The sequence below is a fragment of the Triticum dicoccoides genome, chromosome 7A (genome assembly GCF_002162155.2).
Source record: "Triticum dicoccoides isolate Atlit2015 ecotype Zavitan chromosome 7A, WEW_v2.0, whole genome shotgun sequence".
Lineage (NCBI taxonomy): Eukaryota > Viridiplantae > Streptophyta > Magnoliopsida > Poales > Poaceae > Triticum > Triticum dicoccoides.
The window spans coordinates 237,602,361-237,624,615 of NC_041392.1; the positions used below are offsets into that span (position 1 = coordinate 237,602,361).

At 46.1% G+C, this 22,255-nt stretch overlaps 1 protein-coding gene across 1 annotated transcript; it reads right to left on the minus strand.

The window, feature by feature from the left end:
• Positions 1–15,520: 15,520 nt before the first annotated feature.
• On the minus strand, positions 15,521–16,637 carry LOC119332089. Its single transcript, XM_037605259.1, has one exon. It carries the CDS (start codon positions 16,421–16,423, stop codon positions 15,911–15,913), a length of 513 nt encoding a protein of 170 aa, XP_037461156.1. The 5' UTR covers positions 16,424–16,637; the 3' UTR covers positions 15,521–15,910.
• Between the last annotated feature and the right edge of the window lie 5,618 nt (positions 16,638–22,255).

Genomic DNA, 22,255 nt, shown 5'->3' on the forward strand with positions numbered 1-22,255 from the left:
AAGACCCGTGATAATAAAAGGAAAAAAATAAAGGCGTGCGAATCCCAGGGTCGGTCAAGCCGCACTGTGGATCGCGAGCGAGTTATGCCTCCGTCAGTACCCATGAGGTTTTGAGTGCATAATTATGTACGCGCGGTACGGATGCCCTTTCCTCATCGGGGCTGGGACGGAGGCCGAATTTACTAATTCAGCTCTTGACGAACCGAGTTGCCCTTTTGCAGTGTAGTCCAGACCTTTTTAACGATGTCCAGGGGTTCGGCGGCCGGATTTTGGTGCCGCTTGAGAAGGCTGCTCTGTACTTCTGCTGCTAGGGCTGCGGTATGCTCCTCTGTGCGGAGGGAACGTTCCGTGTTTCCATTTACTATAATTACACCATGTGGACCGGGCGTCTTGAGCTTGAGATAAGCATAATGCGGCACCGCGTTGAATTTAGTGAACGCGGTTCGTCCGAGCAGTGCGTGGTAGCCGCTGCGGAAGGGGACGATATCGAAGATTATCTCTTCGCTTGGAAGTTATCCGGGGAACCGAAGACCACCTCCAGCGTGATCGAGCCCGTACAACGGGCTTCTACGCCTGGTATATAACTCCTTTAAAGGTAGTTATCGTGGCTTGATTTGTGAGGGATTAATGCCCATTTTGCGTACTGCATCCTGATAAAGCAGGTTGAGGCTGCTACCACCGTCTAGTAGGACTCATGTCATGTGAAATCCGTCGATGATTCGGTCGAGTATCAATGCGGCCGAACCGCCATGACGGATGCTAGTTGGATGATCACTACGATCGAAGGTGATCGGGAATGACGACCATGGGTTGAACTTTGGGGCGACTGGCTCTACCGCGTAAACGTCCCTAAGTGCGCGCTTGAGCTCCCTTTTGGGGATGTGTGTAGCATATATCTTGTTCACCGTTTTGACTTGAGGCGGGAATTTCTTCTGCCCCCCAGTGTTCGGCTACCGGGGCTCCTCGTCTTCGTCCTCGCTCTACGATTCCCCTTCCTTGTTTTCGCTATTTACCTTGCTGGCTTGCTTAAAGACCCGGCAATCTCTGTTAGTATGGTTGGCTGGTTTGTCTGGGGTGCCATGTATTTGGCACGGACGATCGAGTATGCGGTCCAAGCTGGATGGTCCTCCGCCTTTCCTTTTATAGGGCTTCTTTTGCTGAATCCGGCGTGAACTGTGGTGTCATCGGTGTTATCGACATTGCTTTCGGCATTTGTGTTTGTTGCCCCGGGGCTTGCTGGTGCTATTTTTGGCCTCAGAGGGGCCTGCTTCGTTGGATGTGTTTGTACTACGAGCCAGCCAACTATCTTCTCCCGCGCAAAAGTGGGTCATAAGTGCCGTGAGGGCTGCCATGGACCTTGGCTTTTCTTGGCCAAGGTGGCGGGCTAGCCATTCGTCACGGATGTTGTGTTTAAAGGCCGTCAGGGCTTCGGCATCCGAACAGTCAACGATCTGGTTCTTTTTGGTTAGGAACCTAGTCCAGAATTTTCTGGCTGATTCTCCGGGTTGTTGAACTATGTGGCTTAGGTCATCGGCATCGGGTGGCCAGACATATGTACCTTGGAAGTTGTCGAGGAAGGCTTCTTCCAAGTCCTCCCAGCTGCCAAAGGAATTTTCAGGCAGGCTATTTAAAGGAAATATGCCCTAGAGGCAATAATAATGTTATTATTTTATTTCCTTATATCATTATAAATGTTTATTATTCATGCTAAAATTGTATTATTCGGAAACATAATACTTGTGTGAATACATAGACAAACTAAACGTTACTAGTATGCCTCTACTTGACTAGCTCGTTAATCAAAGATGGTTATGTTTCCTAACCATAGACATGTGTTGTCATTTGATTAACGGGATCACATTATTAGGAGAATAATGTGATTGACATGACCCATTTCATTAGCTTAGCACCCGATCGTTTAGTGTGTTGCTATTGCTTTCTTCATGACTTATACACGTTCCTATGACTATGAGGTTATGCAACTCCCGTTTGCTGGAGGAACACTTTGTGTGCTACCAAATGTCACAACGTAACTGGGTGATTATAAAGGAGCTCTACAGGTGTCTCCAAAGGTAAATGTTGGGTTGGCGTATTTCGAGATTAGGATTTGTCACTCCGATTGTCGGAGAGGTATCTCTGGGCCCTCTCGGTAATGCACATCACATAAGCCTTGCAAGCATTGCAACTAATGAGTTAGTTGTGAGATGATGTATTACGCAACGAGTAAAGAGACTTGCCGGTAACGAGATTGAACTAGGTATTAAGATACCGATGACCGAATCTCGGGCAAGTAACATACCGATGACAAAGGGAACAACGTATGTTGTTATGCGGTTTGACCGATAAAGATCTTCGTAGAATATGTGGGAGCCAATATGAGCATCCAGGTTCCGCTATTGGTTATTGACAGGAGACATGTCTTGGTCATGTCTACATTGTTCTCGAACCCGTAGGGTCCGCACGCTTAAGGTTTCGATGACAGTTATATTATGAGTTTATGAGTTTTGATGTACCGAAGTTAGTTCGGAGTCCCGAATGTGATGACGGACATGACGAGGAGTCTCGAAATGGTCGAGACATAAAGATTGATATATTGGACGACTATATTCGGACACCGGAAGTGTTCCGGGTGATTTCGGAGAAAACTGGAGTGCTGGAGGGTTACCGGAACCCCCCGGGAGAAGTAATGGACCTTATGGGCCTTAGTGGAGAGAGAGAGGGGCGGCCAGGGTGGGTCGCGCGCCCCCTCCCCCTCTGGTCCGAATTGGACTAGGAAAGGGGGGCGGCGCCCCCCTTTCCTTCTCCCTCTCCCCCTTCCTTTCCCCCTCCTAGTAGGAGTAGGAAAGAGGGGAGTCCTACTCCTACTAGGAGGAGGACTCCTCCTCCTTGGCGCGCCATAGGGCCGGCCGGCCTCCTCCCATTGCTCCTTTATATACAGGGGCAGGGGGCACCCCTAGACACACAAGTTGATCCACGTGATCGTTTTCTTAGCCGTGTGCGGTGCCCCCTTCCACCATACTCCTCGATAATATTGTAGCGGTGCTTAGGCGAAGCCCTGCGACGGTAGAACATCAAGATCGTCACCACGCCGTCGTGCTAACGGAACTCTTCCCCGACACTTTGCTGGATCAGAGTCCGGGGATCGTCATCGAGCTGAACGTGTGCTAAAACTCGGAGGTGTCGTAGTTTCGGTGCTTGATCGATCGGGCCGTGAAGACGTACGACTACATCAACCGCGTTATCATTACGCTTCCGCTGTCGGTCTACGAGGGTACGTAGATCACACTCTCCCCTCTCGTTGCTATGCATCACCATGATCCTGCGTGTGCGTAGGAACTTTTTTGAAATTACTACGTTCCCAACAGTGGCATCCGAGCCTAGGTTTTATGTGTTGATGTTATATGCACGAGTAGAACACAAGTGAGTTGTGGGCGATATAGGTCATACTGCTTACCAGCATGTCATACTTTGGTTCGGCGGTATTGTTGGACGAAGCGGCCCGGACCGACATTACGCGTACGCTTACGCGAGACCGGTTCTCCCGACGTGCTTTGCACAAAGGTGGCTAGCGGGTGTCAGTTTCTCCAACTTTAGTTGAACCGAGTGTGGCTACGCCCGGTCCTTGCGAAGGTTAAAACAGCACCAACTTGACAAACTATCGTTGTGGTTTTGATGCGTAGGTAAGATTGGTTCTTGATTAAGCCCGTAGCAGCCACGTAAAACTTGCAACAACAAAGTAGAGGATGTCTAACTTCTTTTTGCAGGGCATGTTGTGATGTGATATGGTCAAGACATGATGCTAAATTTTATTGTATGAGATGATCATGTTTTGTAACCGAGTTATCGGCAACTGGCAGGAGCCATATGGTTGTCGCTTTATTGTAAGCAATGCAACTGCGCTGTAATGCTTTACTTTATCACTAAGCGGTAGCGATAGTCGTGGAAGCATAAGATTGGCGAGACGACAATGATGCTATGATGGTGATCAAGGTGTCGCGCCGGTGACGATGGTGATCATGACGGTGCATCAAAGATGGAGATCACAAGCACAAGATGATGATGGCCATATCATATCACTTATATTGATTGCATGTGATGTTTATCTTTTATGCATCTTATCTTGCTTTGATTGACGGTAGCATTTTAAGATGATCTCTCACTAATTATCAAGAAGTGTTCTCCCTGAGTATGCACCGTTGCGAAAGTTCTTCGTGCTGAGACACCACGTGATGATCGGGTGTGATAGGCTCTACGTTCAAATACAATGGGTGCAAAACAGTTGCACACGCGGAATACTCAGGTTATACTTGACGAGCCAAGCATATACAGATATGGCCTCGGAACACGAAGACCTAAAGGTCGAGCGTGAATCATATAGTAGATATGATCAACATAGTGATGTTCACCAATGAAACTACTCCATCTCACGTGATGATCGGACATGGTTTAGTTGATTTGGATCACGTGATCACTTAGAGGATTAGAGGGATGTCTATCTAAGTGGGAGTTCTTTAGTAATATGATTAATTGAACTTAAATTTATCATGAACTTAGTACCTGATAGTATCTTGCTTGTTTATGTTTGATTGTAGATAGATTGCCCGTGTTGTTGTTCCGTTGAATTTTAATGCGTTCCTTGAGAAAGCAAAATTGAAAGATGATGGTAGCAATTACACGGACTGGGTCCGTAACTTGAGGATTATCCTCATTGCTGCATAGAAGAATTACGTCCTAGAAGCACCGCTGGGTGCCAGGCCTGCTGCTGGAGCAACACCAGATGTTATGAACGTCTGGCAGAGTAAAGCTGATGACTACTCGATAGTTCAGTGTGCCATGCTTTACGGCTTAGAATCGGGACTTCAACGTTGTTCTGAACATCATGGAGCATATGAGATGTTCCAGGAGTTGAAGTTAATATTTCAAGCAAATGCCCGGATTGAGAGATATGAAGTCTCCAATAAGTTATATAGCTGCAAGATGGAGGAGAACAGTTCTGTCAGTGAGCATATACTCAAAATGTCTGGGTATAATAATCACTTGATTCAATAGGGAGTTAATCTTCCAGATGATTGTGTCATTGACAAAATTCTCCAATCACTGCCACCTAGCTACAAGAGCTTCGTGATGAACTATAATATGCAAGGGATGAATAAGACTATTCCCGAGCTCTTCGCAATGCTGAAAGCTGAGGTAGAAATCAAAAAGGAGCATCAAGTGTTTATGGTCAACAAGACCACTAGTTTCAAGAAAAAGGGCAAAGGGAAGAAGAAGGGGAACTTCAAAAAGAACAGCAAGCAAGTTGCTGCTCAAGAGAAGAAACCCAAATCAAGGACCTAAGCCTGAAACTGAGTGCTTCTACTGCAAGAAGACTGGTCACTGGAAGCGGAATTGCCCCAAGTATTTGGCGGATAAGAAGGATGGCAAGGTGAACAAATGTATATGCAATATACATGTTATTGATGTGTACCTTACTAATGCTCGCAATAGCACCTGGGTATTTGATACTGGTTCTGTTGCTAACATTTGCAACTCGAAACAGGGACTACGGATTAAGCGAAGATTGGCTAAGGACGAGGTGACGATGCGCGTGGGAAATGGTTCCAAAGTCGATGTGATCGCGATCGGCACGCTACCTCTACATCTACCTTCGGGATTAATATTAGACCTAAATAATTGTTATTTGGTTCCAGCGTTGAGCATGAACATTATATCTGGATCTTGTTTGATGCGAGACGGTTATTCATTTAAATCAGAGAATAATGGTTGTTCTATTTATATGAGTAAAATCTTTTATGGTCATGCACCCATGAAGAATGGTCTATTCTTATTAAATCTCGATAGTAGTGACACACATATTCATAATGTTGAAACCAAAAGATGCAGAGTTGATAATGATAGTGCAACTTATTTGTGGCACTGCCGTTTAGGTCATATCGGTATAAAGCGCATGAAGAAACTCCATACTGATGGACTTTTGGAACCACTTGATTATGAATCACTTGGTACTTGCGAACCGTGCCTTATGGGTAAGATGACAAAAACACCGTTCTCCAGTACTATAGAGAGAGCAACAGATTTGTTGGAAATCATACATACAGATGTATGTGGTCCGATGAATGTTGAGGCTCGTGGCGGATATCGTTATTTTCTCACCTTCACAGATGACTTAAGCAGATATGGGTATATCTACTTCATGAAACATAAGTCTGAAACATTTGAAAAGTTCAAATAATTTCAGAGTGAAGTTGAAAATCATCGTAACAAGAAAATAAAATTCCTACGATCTGATCTTGGAGGAGAATATTTGAGTTATGAGTTTGGTGTACATTTGAAACAATGCGGAATAGTTTCACAACTCACGCCACCCGGAACACCACAGCGTAATGGTGTGTCCGAACGTCGTAATCGTACCTTACTTGATATGGTGCGATCTATGATGTCTCTAACTGATTTACCGCTATCGTTTTGGGGTTATGCTCTAGAGACGGCCACATTCACGTTAAATAGGGCACCATCAAAATCCGTTGAGACGACGTCTTATGAACTGTGGTTTGGCAAGAAACCAAAGTTGTCGTTTCTGAAAGTTTGGGGCTGTGATGCTTATGTGAAAAAGCTTCAACCTGATAAGCTCGAACCCAAATCGGAGAAATGTGTCTTCATAGGATATCCAAAGGAAACTATTGGATACACCTTCTATCACAGATCCGAAGGCAAGACTTTTGTTGCTAAATTCAGAAACTTTCTAGAGAAGGAGTTTCTCTCGAAAGAAGTGAGTGGGAGGAAAGTAGAACTTGATGAGGTAACTGTACCTGCTCCCTTATTGGAAAGTAGTACATCACAGAAACCAGTTTCTGGGACACCTACACCAATTAGTGAGGAAGCTAATGATGATGATCATGAAACTTTAGAACAAGATACTACTGAACCTCGTAGATCAACCAGAGTAAGATCTGCACCAGAGTGGTACGATAATCCTGTTCTGGAAGTCATGCTATTAGATCATGATGAACCTGCGAACTATGGAGAAGCGATGGTGAGCCCAGATTCCGCAAAATGGCTTGAAGCCATGAAATCTGAGATGGGATCCATGTATGAGAACAAAGTGTGGACTTTGGTTGACTTGCCCAAAGATCGGCAAGCAATTGAGAATAAATGGATCTTCAAGAAGAAGACTGACGCTGACGGTAATGTTACTGTCTACAAAGCTCGACTTGTCGCAAAAGGTTTTCGACAAGTTCAAGGGATTGACTACGATGAGACCTTCTCACCCGTAGCAATGCTTAAGTCTGTCCGAATCATGTTAGCAATCGCCGCATTTTATGATTATGAAATTTGGCAAATGGATGTCAAAATTGCATTCCTGAATGGATTTCTGGAAGAAGAGTTGTATATGATGCAGCCGGAAGGTTTTGTCGATCCAAAGGGAGCTAACAAAGTGTGCAAGCTCCAGCGATCCATTTATGGACTGGTGCAAGCCTCTCGGAGTTGGAATAAACGCTTTGATAGTGTGATCAAAGCATTTGGTTTTGTACAGACTTTTGGAGAAGTCTGTATTTACAAGAAAGTGAGTGGGAGCTCTGTAGCATTTCTAATATTATATGTAGATGACATATTACTGATCGGAAATGATATAGAATTTCTGGATAGCATAAAGGGATACTTGAATAAGAGTTTTTCAATGAAAGACCTCGGTGAAGCTGCTTACATATTGGGCATTAAGATCTATAGAGATAGATCAAGACGCTTAATTGGACTTTCACAAAGGACATACCTTGACAAAATTCTGAAGAAGTTCAAAATGGATCAAGCAAAGAAAGGATTCTTGCCTGTGTTACAAGGTGTGAAATTGAGTAAGACTCAATGCCCGACCAATGTAGAAGATAGAGAGAAAATGAAAGATGTTCCCTATGCTTCAGCCATAGGCTCTATCATGTATGCAATGTTGTGTACCAGACCTGATGTGTGTCTTGCTATAAGTCTAGCAGGGAGGTACCAAAGTAATCCAGGAGTGGATCACTGGACAGCGGTCAAGAACATCCTGAAATACCTGAAAAGGACTAAGGATATGTTTCTCATATATGGAGGTGACAAAGAGCTCATTGTAAATGGTTATGTTGATGCAAGCTTTGACACTGATCCAGACGATTCTAAATCGCAAACTGGATACGTGTTTACATTAAACGGTGGAGCTGTCAGTTGGTGCAGTTCTAAACAAAGCGTTGTGGCGGGATTTACATGTGAAGCAGAGTACATAGCTGCTTCAGAAGTAGCAAACGAAGGAGTCTGGATGAAGGAGTTCATATCCGATCTAGGTGTCATACCTAGTGCATCGGGTCCAATGAAAATCTTTTGTGACAATACTGGTGCAATTGCCTTGGCAAAGGAATCCAGATTTCACAAGAGAACCAAGCACATCAAGAGACGCTTCAATTCCATCCGGGATCTAGTCCAGGTGGGAGACATAGAGATTTGCAAGATACATACGGATCTGAATGTTGCAGACCCGTTGACTAAGCCTCTTCCACGAGCAAAACATGATCAGCACCAAAGCTCCATGGGTGTTAGAATCATTACTATGTAATCTAGATTATTGACTCTAGTGCAAGTGGGAGACTGAAGGAAATATGCCCTAGAGGCAATAATAATGTTATTATTTTATTTCCTTATATCATGATAAATGTTTATTATTCATGCTAGAATTGTATTATCCGAAAACATAATACTTGTGTGAATACATAGACAAACTAAACGTCACTAGTATGCCTCTACTTGACTAGCTCGTTAATCAAAGATGGTTATGTTTCCTAACCATAGACATGTGTTGTCATTTGATTAACGGGATCACATTATTAGGAGAATGATGTGATTGACATGACCCATTCCATTAGCTTTGCACCCGATCGTTTAGTGTGTTGCTATTGCTTTCTTCATGACTTATACATGTTCCTATGACTATGAGATTATGCAACTCCCGTTTGCCAGAGGAAAACTTTGTGTGCTACCAAACGTCACAACGTAACTAGGTGATTATAAAGGAGCTCTACAAGTGCATCCAAAGGTAAATGTTGGGTTGGCGTATTTCGAGATTAGGATTTGTCACTCCGATTGTCGGAGAGGTATCTCTGGGCCCTCTCGGTAATGCACATCACATAAGCCTTGCAAGCATTGCAACTAATGAGTTAGTTGTGAGATGATGTATTACGGAACGAGTAAAGAGACTTGTGGTAACGAGATTGAACTAGGTATTAAGATACCGACGATCGAATCTCGGGCAAGTAACATACCGATGACAAAGGGAACAACGTATGTTGTTATGCGGTCTGACCGATAAAGATCTTCATAGAATATGTGGGAGCCAATATGAGCATCCAGGTTCCGCTATTGGTTATTGACCGGAGACATGTCTCGGTCATGTCTACATTGTTCTCGAACCCGTAGGGTCCGCACGCTTAAGGTTTCGATGACAGTTATATTATGAGTTTATGAGTTTTGATGTACCGAAGTTAGTTCGGAGTCCCGGATGTGATGACGGACATGACGAGGAGTCTCGAAATGGTCGAGACATAAAGATTGATATATTGGACGACTATATTCGGACACCGGAAGTGTTCCGGGTGATTTCGGAGAAAACCGGAGTGCCGGAGGGTTACCGGAACCCCCCGGGAGAAGTAATGGGCCTTATGGGCCTTAGTGGAGAGAGAGAGGGGCGACCAGGGTGGGCCGCGCGCCCCCTCCCCCTCTGGTCCGAATTGGACTAGGAGAGGGGGGGGGCGGCGCCCCCCTTTCCTTCTCCCTCTCCCCCTTCCTTTCCCCCTCCTAGTAGGAGTAGGAAGGAGGGGAGTCCTACTCCTACTAGGAGGAGGACTCCTCCTCCTTGGCGCGCCATAGGGCCGGCCGGCCTCCTCCCCTTGCTCCTTTATATACAGGGGCAGGCGGCACCCCTAGACACACAAGTTGATCCACGTGATCGTTTTCTTAGCCATGTGCGGTGCCCCCTTCCACCATACTCCTCGATAATATTGTAGCGGTGCTTAGGCGAAGCCCTGCGATGGTAGAACATCAAGATCATCACCACACCGTCGTGCTGACGGAACTCTTCCCCGACACTTTGCTGGATCGGAGTCCGGGGATCGTCATCGAGCTGAACGTGTGCTAAAACTCAGAGGTGCCGTAGTTTTGGTGCTTGATCGATCGGGCCGTGAAGACGTACGACTACATCAACCGCGTTATCATAACGCTTCCGTTGTTGGTCTACGAGGGTACGTAGATCACACTCTCCCCTCTCGTTGCTATGCATCACCATGATCTTGCGTGTGCGTAGGAATCTTTTTGAAATTACTATGTTCCCAACACTATTCAGCCAGTGGCGAGCTGGTTCTTTGAGCTTTAATGGGAGGTATTTGATAGCATGGAGGTCATCTCCTCGGGCCATGTGGATGTGGAGAATAAAATCTTCGATCCACACTGCGGGATCAGTTGTTCTGTCGTACGATTCAATATTGACGGGTTTGAACCCCTCGAGGAATTCGTGATCCGGCACCTCATCTGTGAAGCAGAGAGGGTGTGCGGCGCCTCTATATCGGGCCGTGTCACGACGCACCTCCGATGAAGTTCATCTGCGGTTATCGGCCCGGGTGTGACTAGGTTTGTCACGTCCGAATAGGTAGCCGTCATCCCGAGTCGGGAAGCGTCATCGTGATCCGTAGATTGATCTGGTGTGTCTTGCTCTGCTGTCTAGATCCCGTCGAAGGTTGTGTGTATGGTCTCGAGCTGTTCTGTCCCTGTTTTTGCGAAGCGGTGGGGCGGGCTGTTGTTCGGCCTGAGTTGTCGCTTTATCCCGACCGCGGGGTGGTCGGTCTGCCATACTATCCTGACCGCGTGGTGGTCAGTCCGCATTGCGTGAGGGCGGTATGGGATCCGGTGCTTCCTCATCGAACTGAGGTAGCAGTCTGCGCTTTGGGTAACTCTTGACTGGGCGCTCGAGACCGTATTCTTCGGCTGCCAGGACATCAGTCCACCTGTCGATGAGCAGGTCTTGATCAGCCTGGAGCTGCTGCTGCTTCTTTTTCAGGCTTCTGGCAGTAGCTATTAGCTGGCGCTTGAAGCGTTCCTGCTCTAGGGGTGCCTCAAGTACGATGAAATCTTCGCTGCCGAGGCTCTCCTCATCTTCGGAGACTGGACAATAACTATCATCATCTGAGTTATTGGGTGTGGCCTGTTTATTAGGGGCATCTTGCCCGTTGTCTTGTTCCTCCTATTCGGACGCAGCTCCAACAGGGTCTTTATTGTTTTCGGCGTCGTCCGGAGTACCATTTTCTCCGGTGCAAGTGTTGTCATCTTTTGAGCGACGAGGCTTAGAGCGGCGTTTAGGGCGCCGGCGCCTGGACTGTGTCTCAGAAGGTTTATCCGTGACTGGATCCCCTTTGTTATCGTCGCTAGTTTCTTTAGATGCGTCGACCATGTACACATCGTATGAAGAGGTGGTTGTCCAACGTCTAGTAAATGGTGAGTTTTGGCCTTGTTCCTGGTCGGCATCAATACCGGCCCAGTAGATAATAGGACGGACGCCCGAGAACCCCTTAGTCCAGGACTCCCTCAAAAAGCTTCTAGTTGCCATGGCAAAAACACATCTTTTTAATAACAACAGAATTACATGGCGACATACGCATTTCTTTTTAAACAAAGAAAGGGGCTCCGGGCCGCCTTTATATTTCAAAACAGGCCGCAGCCTGACAAACAAAGTATAATTACACGAAGCTTGCGGGGTGCACTTTAGTGCAAGTCCACAAGAGCTGACAGAAGAGAGAGTCAGGGGCAAGCAGAAAACAGAAGAGAACATCAGGGATAAAGCTATGTGATTATGTGGCTAAAAGATTGCCCCAAAACATGAGGTCCTCTTTATCCTGCTGTTTTGTGGCTCTGCAGCACCAAAGGTGGATCAAATCCGCAACAGAGAAGCGCATGTAGGATTCAGTCCATGAACGTGAGTTAAAGATTCAATCATTTCTCGCGTTCCAGAGAGTGATGGCACAAGCTACAAAAGCCACATTCCATTTGCGCCTGAACCTTACGTGAGTAACAGCTTGTTGAACAAATGATAGTATGTCAGGCGATCTACAAGCTAGAGGTGCCAGGTGCAGCCGATGCCAGAGGGTCACTACTAGGAAAAAGGCTACTACTATCGACTTAGTAGTAGCGTGGGTTTATACCCCTCGCTACTACTATCGACTTAGTAGTAGCGCGGGTTTTATACCCCTCGCTATTACTGTGGCCTTTCCTGAGGGCATGGTGAAGACCACTTAGTAGTAGCGCGGGTTTATACCCCTCGCTACTGCTATCAACTTAGTAGTAGCACGAGTTTTATACCCCTCGCTACTACTAATTAGTAGTAGCGCCTCCTTGTAGACCGCGCTACTGATAAGCTTCTGTGTATAAGGTTTTCCCTAGTAGCGGGTAGACGCTGCCCTGCAATGCAGCATTATATGATGAACTGATTCCACCGTAGGACAGAGATCACAGTCCGCGCTTGGAGCAATAGCCACCCAATGTTTCTTGACCATGTTGTGCTTTTGAGCTGACCCCAAAATGCTAACCAGAGAAAGGTTTTGTGCTTCAGGGGGATCAGCGCATCCCAAACCCAATCATGGAAAGCACAGTTAACACCCCGAAAGGTCAGCAGCCGATAAAAATATCTTGTATTGATCTGCTTAGCAAACACGGATGGAGTACGCACGTCCTTGCGCGAACCATCAGGAGTTATATGTGCAATGAGTTGACGCAGCAGTAGGAGTTCATGCTCAGCAGTGTGGGAAAGATAGGGGTGGAGTTGCACTGACCAGGCGCCATCCAAGAATTGTGAGCTAACCGAGCAACAACGGTTCTTGGCAAAGGAATAGAGGACTGGTAGCAGCAAGTGGAGTCTGCCAGCTTCGAGCCATAAATCGCGCCAAAAAGATACGAGATCGCCAGAGCCCAGAGTGCACTGCGAAGAGTTTATGACCAGGGGGATATGATCCTTGAAATCGCGCCACAGGGTTGTATCTCTGCTGCTAGTCCCAAAAGGTATGGCTTTCTTACAATATTGCAAAGCAAACCACTGATGGCAGTGAATATCAGAAGACTGTAGAATCTTGGAAAGAAACTTGCATAGCATTGCATGGTTATGGGCTTGCAGATTTCTCACATCCAGGACTCCATTCCGTTGGTGAAGAGTGACCTTGTCCCAAGCTACTAGACACTGGTCACCCTTAACTTCGTTCTTGCCTTGCCAAAGAAAAGCACGCGGAAGACTTTCAAGCGAGCTAATGGACTCCTTAGGCCATGGGAAGCATGTCATGAAATAGCTAGGTATGCCAGCCAACACAGAGTTTACAAGCGTGAGCCTCCCTCCCAGAGTTAAAAAAGTGGCCAACCAGCCCAAGAGCCTGTGGTCAACTTTATGAATAACTGGCAATAGCATCCCACGCGTGATCTTGTTTAGAGACAGGGGCAGCCCAGGATATGTGCATTTAGTTGCCATGGCAAACACAAAACAAAATTACATGGCAATTATAAGCTTCTAGTTGCCATGAGAAAACACATATATTCATAACAACCGGAATTACATGGCAAACATAAGTTTATGGTTGCCATGACAAAACATATCTATTAAATTAACAAAAAATATGGCAACGCATCATAAATTTACATGGAAACACAAACCTTCTTTTTATTTCCACGACAACACATCATGGAAAAACCTATACTTTTACATTGACAAAGTAAATCACGCAAAAAACTATTGTGCATCCCCTGGGTCATGGAACGGCAATTGAAGCAGCACACTGGAAAAATGAAGCACAAAAGTTGAGCGAAGTGCTACATGCATGGGATGGAGGTAGCACCGCTGCTTTGGGCAGTGCGTCGCTGTAGTGGTCGAGCTCAAGCAGCCCAGCAGGAGGCAAGGGAGCTCGCGTTTGTGACCACCACACTAGGGAGCGACAAAATGCGTGGTGGTGGACATCGTCGCCGCAGGCTTCGTCGACGTGTAGCCCTCTTCCTGCAGCTTCGGCCTCTCCCTCGGCTAGATTCGGCAGTCGACCCCCGCCATTGATCCCACGTCGGTGGCGCCGGCCTCCGGTGGATCCCACGACCACTGATTCATTTGGACGGCAGGGGAAGTGGGCGACCCTACTAGTCTGTTGATACCGCAACGACATGCCCACGCACATACGCCACCTTCGGCTTCAGAATCGACACAATGCACCCAGGAATCTTACCCCTAGCACCTCAGCTCAGTGGCTGGCAACCACCACGCACACGACGACGCTCTCTTCGGCGTCGTCGACACATCACCGCCCATCGGGATTGTCGCCGAGTACCGCCTCCACCCACCATCGCTGAGGGTTCAAATTAAACCCGGGCATGGACAGCCCGACCCAGTCAACCCGGCCCGAAATCCCGACATCCGGGCCAGGCTCGGTCTCAGCTTTTTCGCCCAAAGCCTGGCCCGAAAGCCCGAAAATAGGCTTGAACAGGGTATAAATCATTACTTTATGCAAAGTATAGGTATACTATATATTTTAAATATCCCAAAAATTATTATTTTAATTTTAAAAGGACATTGTTCATGTGATTTGAGCCGGGCTGGGCCGGGCTCAGGCTTGAAATTTTGCCATCGGGCTTTATAAAGCCTAACCCGAATTAAGCCCAACTCGACGAATGGCCAAGTTTATTTTAAATAACGGGGTTCTTGCCGCTCCTCGTCTCCGTCGCCGCACGCCTCCTCTCTGATGTCCCCCCTCCCCCCCCCTCCCTCGTTGTCGGCCGCCTCCCCGCCATTTGTCCCGTGCACGAGGAGAAATGGTGAGTGAGTGTCGTTGGGGAATGGACAAAGGGATGAGGGAGAGAGGTGCGGTCGTTCGCGATGATGCCTTATTTTTTCGAACGGAGACAAAAACGTGACGTGGCGCTCCTGATTGCTTTAAGATTTGTGCATGACATCCAACGGCGCTGAGCACGTTCGGGCTGAGAGGCCAGAAATCTGACGTTTGGGATACATATCAATTCTGAAAAGAGAAAAAAACGAGTACCATCGCGGTCGCCGCCGACACGGCCCGTGTCTCCACACCGGAATCGATGACCCCTCCGCAACAACCGCCGCACGCATGGCCATGTGCCCACCTTCACCGTGTAGACATCGCGTAGTAGTAGCTCACCCTCCCTCACAGTCACAGTCACCGCTCATCATTCCGCTGGTCCTACCATACATACTCTATGACACCTACCCGCACCTCCCCCGTGGGCGCCAAGTTGCTATCAGCTCCCTGATCAGTTCGCGCCAAACCCAAAGGGGAACAGCTCCGGCACCGACCGGGGGAGGACGGACGACGACCCGGGCGGGCAATGAGCAGTTGCTCCCGCGTCGCGCCGTGCACAGCTGGAACGAAAGGGACCCCAAACCAACAAGAACCAGATCTGAATCTCACGGGGAAGAAAAAAAAATAGAACATCAAGTTTGTCTGACTGACTCAGCACTTGATTCAGGTTCCAGAAATGCTTATTGATTTGCATTTGCAATGTGTTACAGAACATGTACATTTTGCCAGTTCAAGATCCACGGGCTACATTACATTGTAGGGACGGATGTATCCAAGAAAAGACTCGGAAAAACACAAGAAAGAAGAGCGGAAGAAATATACATCTGGTCCCTGAACAGTGCGCATCACTCGCTGCTGGATCATCTGCGATCGTTCAGACAAAACACACACACACACACACGCCGTGCTATATGCTGCTAGTATCTTACAAACAATTCGGTTTATTGCCGCGTCCAAGAAGATATAGTTCGTAGCCATCGATCGAGCCATGTCTACCTTCACTTTCGGCACGAATGTCGGCGTCCGAATCCATGCGTGCGCCGGCGCAGCAGCTAGCATCTGGCGTCGACGTCGCCGTTGTCGAAGTTCTGAGCGTAGCTGACGGAGTCGTACCTGAAGTCCTGCGCCGCGACGCCCCCGAGCGGGCGGCCGTCGCGGCCGAGGAGGCGGCGCACCTCGGCGCGTGCCTTGTAGAAGACGTGCCGGAGCGTGCCGCGGCAGTGGCACCCGAGCAGGGCGGCCTCGTCCTCGCTCATCTCGAGGCCACGCGCGAAGGAGGGCTTCCGGGTCATCACCCAACCGAGCCCCCACTCCCACCACTGCCGCACCGCGCCCGCCGCCGCCAGCGCCTTGATCGACGGCATCGACCGCGCGCGCCGGAACGCCGCGGACGACGACGAGGACAGCGGCTGGAGGCTCAGTGACAAGGACGACGACACGCGCCGGCGCATCCCGGACAGGTCCACCTTGCCGCCCTTCGCTGCGCCCCCATTCGTCACCGGGAGGTCCTCCAGCCACGGGCTCCGCCGAGGCTTGATGGTCTCCAGGATCGCGTCGGTCGCCATTGCCCAGCTACAACAACAACCAGGGATCCGTCGGGTCGGAGAGAGAGAGAGAGAGAGATCTCGGTTTCTGTGGATTTCTTGGTGTTTGGAGCTGCTTGGTTGGTAGGAGAAGGCCGGGTGGGTTGGGTCAATCCTCGAGTAGCTTTTGCAAATTGGAGCCGCAGAGGCTGGGAATATTTGTGCATAGAGAAGTGGACCAGCAGTCTGGGCGCCTACTGCTAGTTACACCAAACTATGTACCCTCTTGCTGCGATCTAACGTACATTATACATTTATAAAAAAACGTAATTTTATTAATACTTGCAACTACCACATCTACACTCTTTAGTTTCCTAGCATAGTGCCCGTCTGTTGCAACGAGAGCATACTTACTTTACGCAATTCATCTTAAGACTACCCACAGTGAAAGTAATATAGATAGTAACATCACACATATCTAGATAAAATAGATGATGTGCTAAGCAATAAATGAAGAAAGAGAGACATGTAGTAACATAGTTAGTTAGTACTACTAGTGTGTGTAACATCACATATATCAAGGCAAGATGAGTCTATAGCCTAATAAATGAAGTGTCGCATGTTATCACACATATGTTACTACCCACTATAGAGTAGTAACATGGGCATGTTACTATTCTATGTTACTATCCATTGTGGCTAGTCTAACATCTATTCACAAGCACGGCCTATGACGAGCCATACCGGTCCCACACCCACTTATGAGTGCGGCACATACTACAATGCAACATATCTTTAAGCACTTGAGAAGTACTCCCTCCGTCCGGGTTTATTAGGCCTCTCAGCATCACAAGCATGCCCCTTTTATAAAGCCTTGCTTTGGAAAGCCATTGTTGTTGGTGCCATGGCTGAGAAATTAATACACTCCATGCATATATTTTTATTGGTTGCATGCATATGAGAGAGTGCATTGGGAGTGGAATGAAAGAATTAATGTGAGCAAATTACTATGTGTCTTGGTCTAAGAGAAGTTGTCTTTAGGTCTAATAAACCCGAACGGAGGGAATACTAAGGATATATTTCTCGTAAGGACATGATGAAGAGCTCATTGTAAAGTGTTATAAGGATGCATGCTCATTGTAAGTAGTTACCTGATGCAATCTTCACCATGGACACAAACGATATTCGATTCAATCAAGGTTTTGAGAATAGACAAAACTATGGCACAATAAGTTGGAATCATCATAAGCAGAATAATGTGGTGGATTTTACAACAGAGGCTAAGTGTATCACCTCTCAAGTGGCAATGAAGGGTGTTTGGACCAAGAAGTTCATCACCGAGCTTGGTATGGTTTCAGGTACGTTGGAGCCAATAGAGCACCATTGAAAATAGTAGTGCCCTAGCCCACGACAAGAAGCCAAGGTCCTGCTAGAAATTCAAACATATATAAAGCCAAATCCACATAATTTGTGAATTTTGTGAAACGTAGAGACACAAAGCTATGCAAGAAAGACATAGACCTGGAGATATTAGATCCATCGATGAAGTCTATACCACAAGCAAAACATGAGAAACACCATAATATCATTGGTGTTGGAGAACGTATGTAACTAGATTATTGACTCTAGCTAGTAAGCATGCACGTGCAACACACGTCTCGACTGAAAGCATGTTATATACTATGAAACATATATATTTCTATCATAACATAGAATAATTCTCTTAGAGGATTTCAAATTTGATGCAAGATGGATAGAATTCCTAATTCCTAAGTCATAAAGACGTGTCGATTGTTTCATGAACCAACGTGCCCCATACAAAATAGGGAAACGCCAGGCGTTAGCCGTGCGATCACATTCGGCGACCGCCCCCTCCTGAGTTGAACGATCAGAACATGTGCGCCTTTCGATTTGTCCGACTACCCTGGCTCCCGTGCCCCCTTTGCACCACTTGTTGCGCCACCTCCCAGCAGACGTCGGTCTCCCGCATCACTGCTTGCAGTGCCCTGCTCCACAGCTCCGCCGTAGTTGACGCAGGCCGCCCCGCGACACCGCTCGCATCAATGAAACACAGTGTTTGCAGCACCGCCTCACTCGACTTAGAACAGCTGTGGTCAGCTCGCCAACGCTTCTCGCCTCCCTCGCAGAATGGTGTCGCTCCGCTCGCAGCACCAAACCATCATGCCGCATTGATATCACATCTTTATCATCAAAATAAGACATGAATCAGGCTACTCATTTCCTACGATCAATGTGGTTCAGTGGCTAGCCCTTCCCCGGCCATACTAAGCGATGACCCATACATAATCAGTTAGGAACCTATCGACAGACAATGCGGATGCCTAAGCTGGTGAAATCTTATGTGGAGATCCTGACCAATATAATTCATTTGACATCATTTAGGGTTCATTCTTCCATGGTCAGGTCCTGGCCAATGGAGGTATAACAAAAATTGCAATCTATCCATTTTAAATAGAATGTGCCTCTTGTAACTTTCACAAAACGCACATGCATGTCCTATGCCCAAAAAGGCGAGGTCAGCATCTTTTTTTAAAAATACAGGTAGTCGTTCGAGATTGTAAGTCTATTAGTAGCTCTTAGATGACAAATGACAAAATCTAATGGTGATCAGGATGGACATCCAGCGTGTTTCTAATTTCGGCTCTACTTAGCCTTTGTTTGTTTCGTATGTATTAGGTGGTCCATCAAATTTTCATCTAAGCTCAATAAAACCGAGCCATGCATAGCCAGTCTTTCCACGACCAATAGCAACTGTACACAAAATAGCTCATCCTAAAACGACAACAAGCATCAACTACTGTCGGTGTCAAAACTGGCGGATCTCGGGTAGGGGGTCCCGAATTGTGCGTCTAAGGCGGATGGTAACAGGAGGCAGGGGACACGATGTTTTACCCAGGTTCGGGCCCTCTTGATGGAGGTAAAACCCTACGTCCTGCTTGATTTATTCTTGATGATATGAGTATTACAAGAGTTAATCTACAGCGAGATCAGAGAGGCTAAATCCTAGAAGCTAGCCTATGGTATGATTGTATGTTGTCCTACGGACTAAAACCCCTCCGGTTTATATAGACACCGAAAGGGTTTAGGGTTACACAAGGTCGGTTACAAAGGAGGAAATATACATATCTATATTGCCTAGCTTGCCTTCCACGCCAAGTAGAGTCATATCCGGACACGAGACGAAGTCTTCAATCTTGTATCTTCATAGTCCAACAGTCCGGCCAAAGGATATAGTCTGGCTGTCCGGAGATCCTCTAATCCAGGACTCCCTCAACTACGATCAGCGATGCATGCGAAATCACATCCTAAGTCCTAAAAGTATATGGCTACTGAATATCAGGAAACAAGAAAGCAGCAAGGTAATGACAAATGGATCAAATCCATGGCAGCATGATCTATCTGCCCTCCCATCCTTGTGAATCTTGATTATTGGCAGGGAGAAACTTCTGAGTTGCCTTCCTTGGTTCCTAGGTATAGAGGCCCCTGCAGTGCACAACTTTCTATAGAAAAATGTAAAATGTTAACACTTCTCTAAATGGATTTGCTAACAAAACTCTAAATTCAAGTAGGTGCAAGTGTGCAAACCATGCAGAACCATTCTTTCAGCAAATCGACATCGTTTTAAAGCAAAAGAAATTGAGAAATGAAAGAACACATCTACGCAGAACCATGGCAAGTTGTCTCTGCATAATAATACTGACAAACTTTGCAAACAAATATGGGAAAAGGACCTTATAAATCACTTACATATGAATATGTCCTCTCTAAATGTAGGCCCTAGTTGAGAAGCTAGCCGGGTCTGTACATTCAGTAACTAAAGCCACAAACTTATCCACCTCTTCATACTTGATCAACATATTCTATAAGATAGTAGTATATCTGTGTATGCAGTGAACAAGGCCCGTATGTTGCAACAAAAGAACACTCATGAATGTAATCAACTGAACTAAAAAATTCCTAATATGTCTAGCATCACACACCTCTCCTCCTCGTTATTGCTCACCACAATTGCATTACATATTATGGTTATACATATCCTCAAACACGTAGGAACTAATATTTTCTTTCTGGCGTGCATGACAAAATACTTACATTTACATGATAGAAAACAAATAGGATGAAAAGTACATATGTCATTCATTGTTGTCCTTGTATAAAAATAGTATGAACAAAAGACATAAACTCACTAATCCTTGTTGTCTCTGTTTATTTACAGAGCATCTAACCTTCGCGCCATTCAAAGTATTCAAAACACAGATTTTCGCAAACTATAGGTAAAAGCTCCAACTTCTAGTAAAACAAGAAAATGATGCAGCAAGAACCAAATATTGCGGCATAACATTTTATCACTCAGTAGTTAGAAAGAACAAAAATTGAGCTATTATACCCAGTGAGTATAGTAATACCTTTAATTCTTCAAAGAACAAAAATTGAGCTATTATACTCGGTGAGTAAGCATATAATCATTCAAAGTAACCAAGGTCAGAGGTAAGCAGAAAATGTACATACCTTGTGCTCTTGCTTCTTTCTGTACAAAAAATATGCACCATTTTATACAAAAAACTGCGCATGGTCAAGATTAAACTAATTGTGAACTCATAATCTGAACTTCAAAGAACCAAGTTTTCTTAGTCTAAGACACGAGTATAAATAATGATATGAAAATGAATAATCATAATCTAAATCAAGTTCTCATATGATGGGCAGGAGTTACATTTCAAAAACAGTTTGTAACACATGGTAATACAATGTGATAATCATGCTTCAGCTATAATGGGTGAAGAATGCTTACTAGTATATCTACATCTCAAGCCTAATAAGAAACAATGAAAATGCAGTCAAGATGGCGAACAAACTAACCTTATTTCCCTTTGAATCTTTGATATAACCACGGTAGTGCGGACCAATGACTTTGAGCTTGTCAAATGGACGCTTCTCCCATAGTTCTTTACGCCCCCTTCAATACTTGTTCCCTTTGCTGCCTGCACATAGGAGCGGTTTAGATACCAAGACAACATAAGATATATATATATATATATATATATATATATATATATATATATATATATATATCCATTCTGAAGCTTTCGACTTTAGTGGTGATACAATCTAGCTGTTGTGGTTACTCTAGTGGACATATAAACAGGATAAATGACAAGCCCTAGACATCAAATAAAGACTTTGTGGGAGGTAACATGCTTCTCGATATGACTTCATGAAAAGTCCCACATAGGGTACATAAGTCTCAGCATGCGGCATGTACCTTTTGTCAATGTCAACATACTCAAATAGGAGTAGGTCTTCTTCACCAAGTTCCAATGTAATAGGCTGTCATCGAATGTACGACGCCTTCACGTTCAGCACACGTTCAGCTCGGTGACGTCCTCCGCCTTCTTGATCCAGTAAGACGGTGAGGTAGTAGATGAGTTTCATCAGCACGACGGCGTGGTGATGGTGATGGTGAAGTGATCTCCATAGAGCTTCGCCTAAGCACTAAAAAAATATAATCGGGGGTGTAAACGGTGGAGGGAGGCGCCGCACACGGCTAACAATTGATCTGGTGTGTGTTATGCGCTTCTGTAGAGGGGTTGCAATCACGGACGCTCGTCTGTGTTGGGATCTGCACCCTCATGTTTCCTTCTTTGCATTTTTCTGCTTTTAGGTGATCGCTGGATAATTCCTCTTATAGCCGAAGGTGGACCACTCGGCCTGCCTCTACTCTAATAGCGTGCAGTAGTAGCCTGCTGGTTTTGGCAGTCACGGGCCTGCAATTGTAGCCAGTTCAGAGCCGGTCAAAAGATTTTGGGCATGTGGTGCATGCCCTTTTTCTCTCATTTTGACTCATGCGTGAGC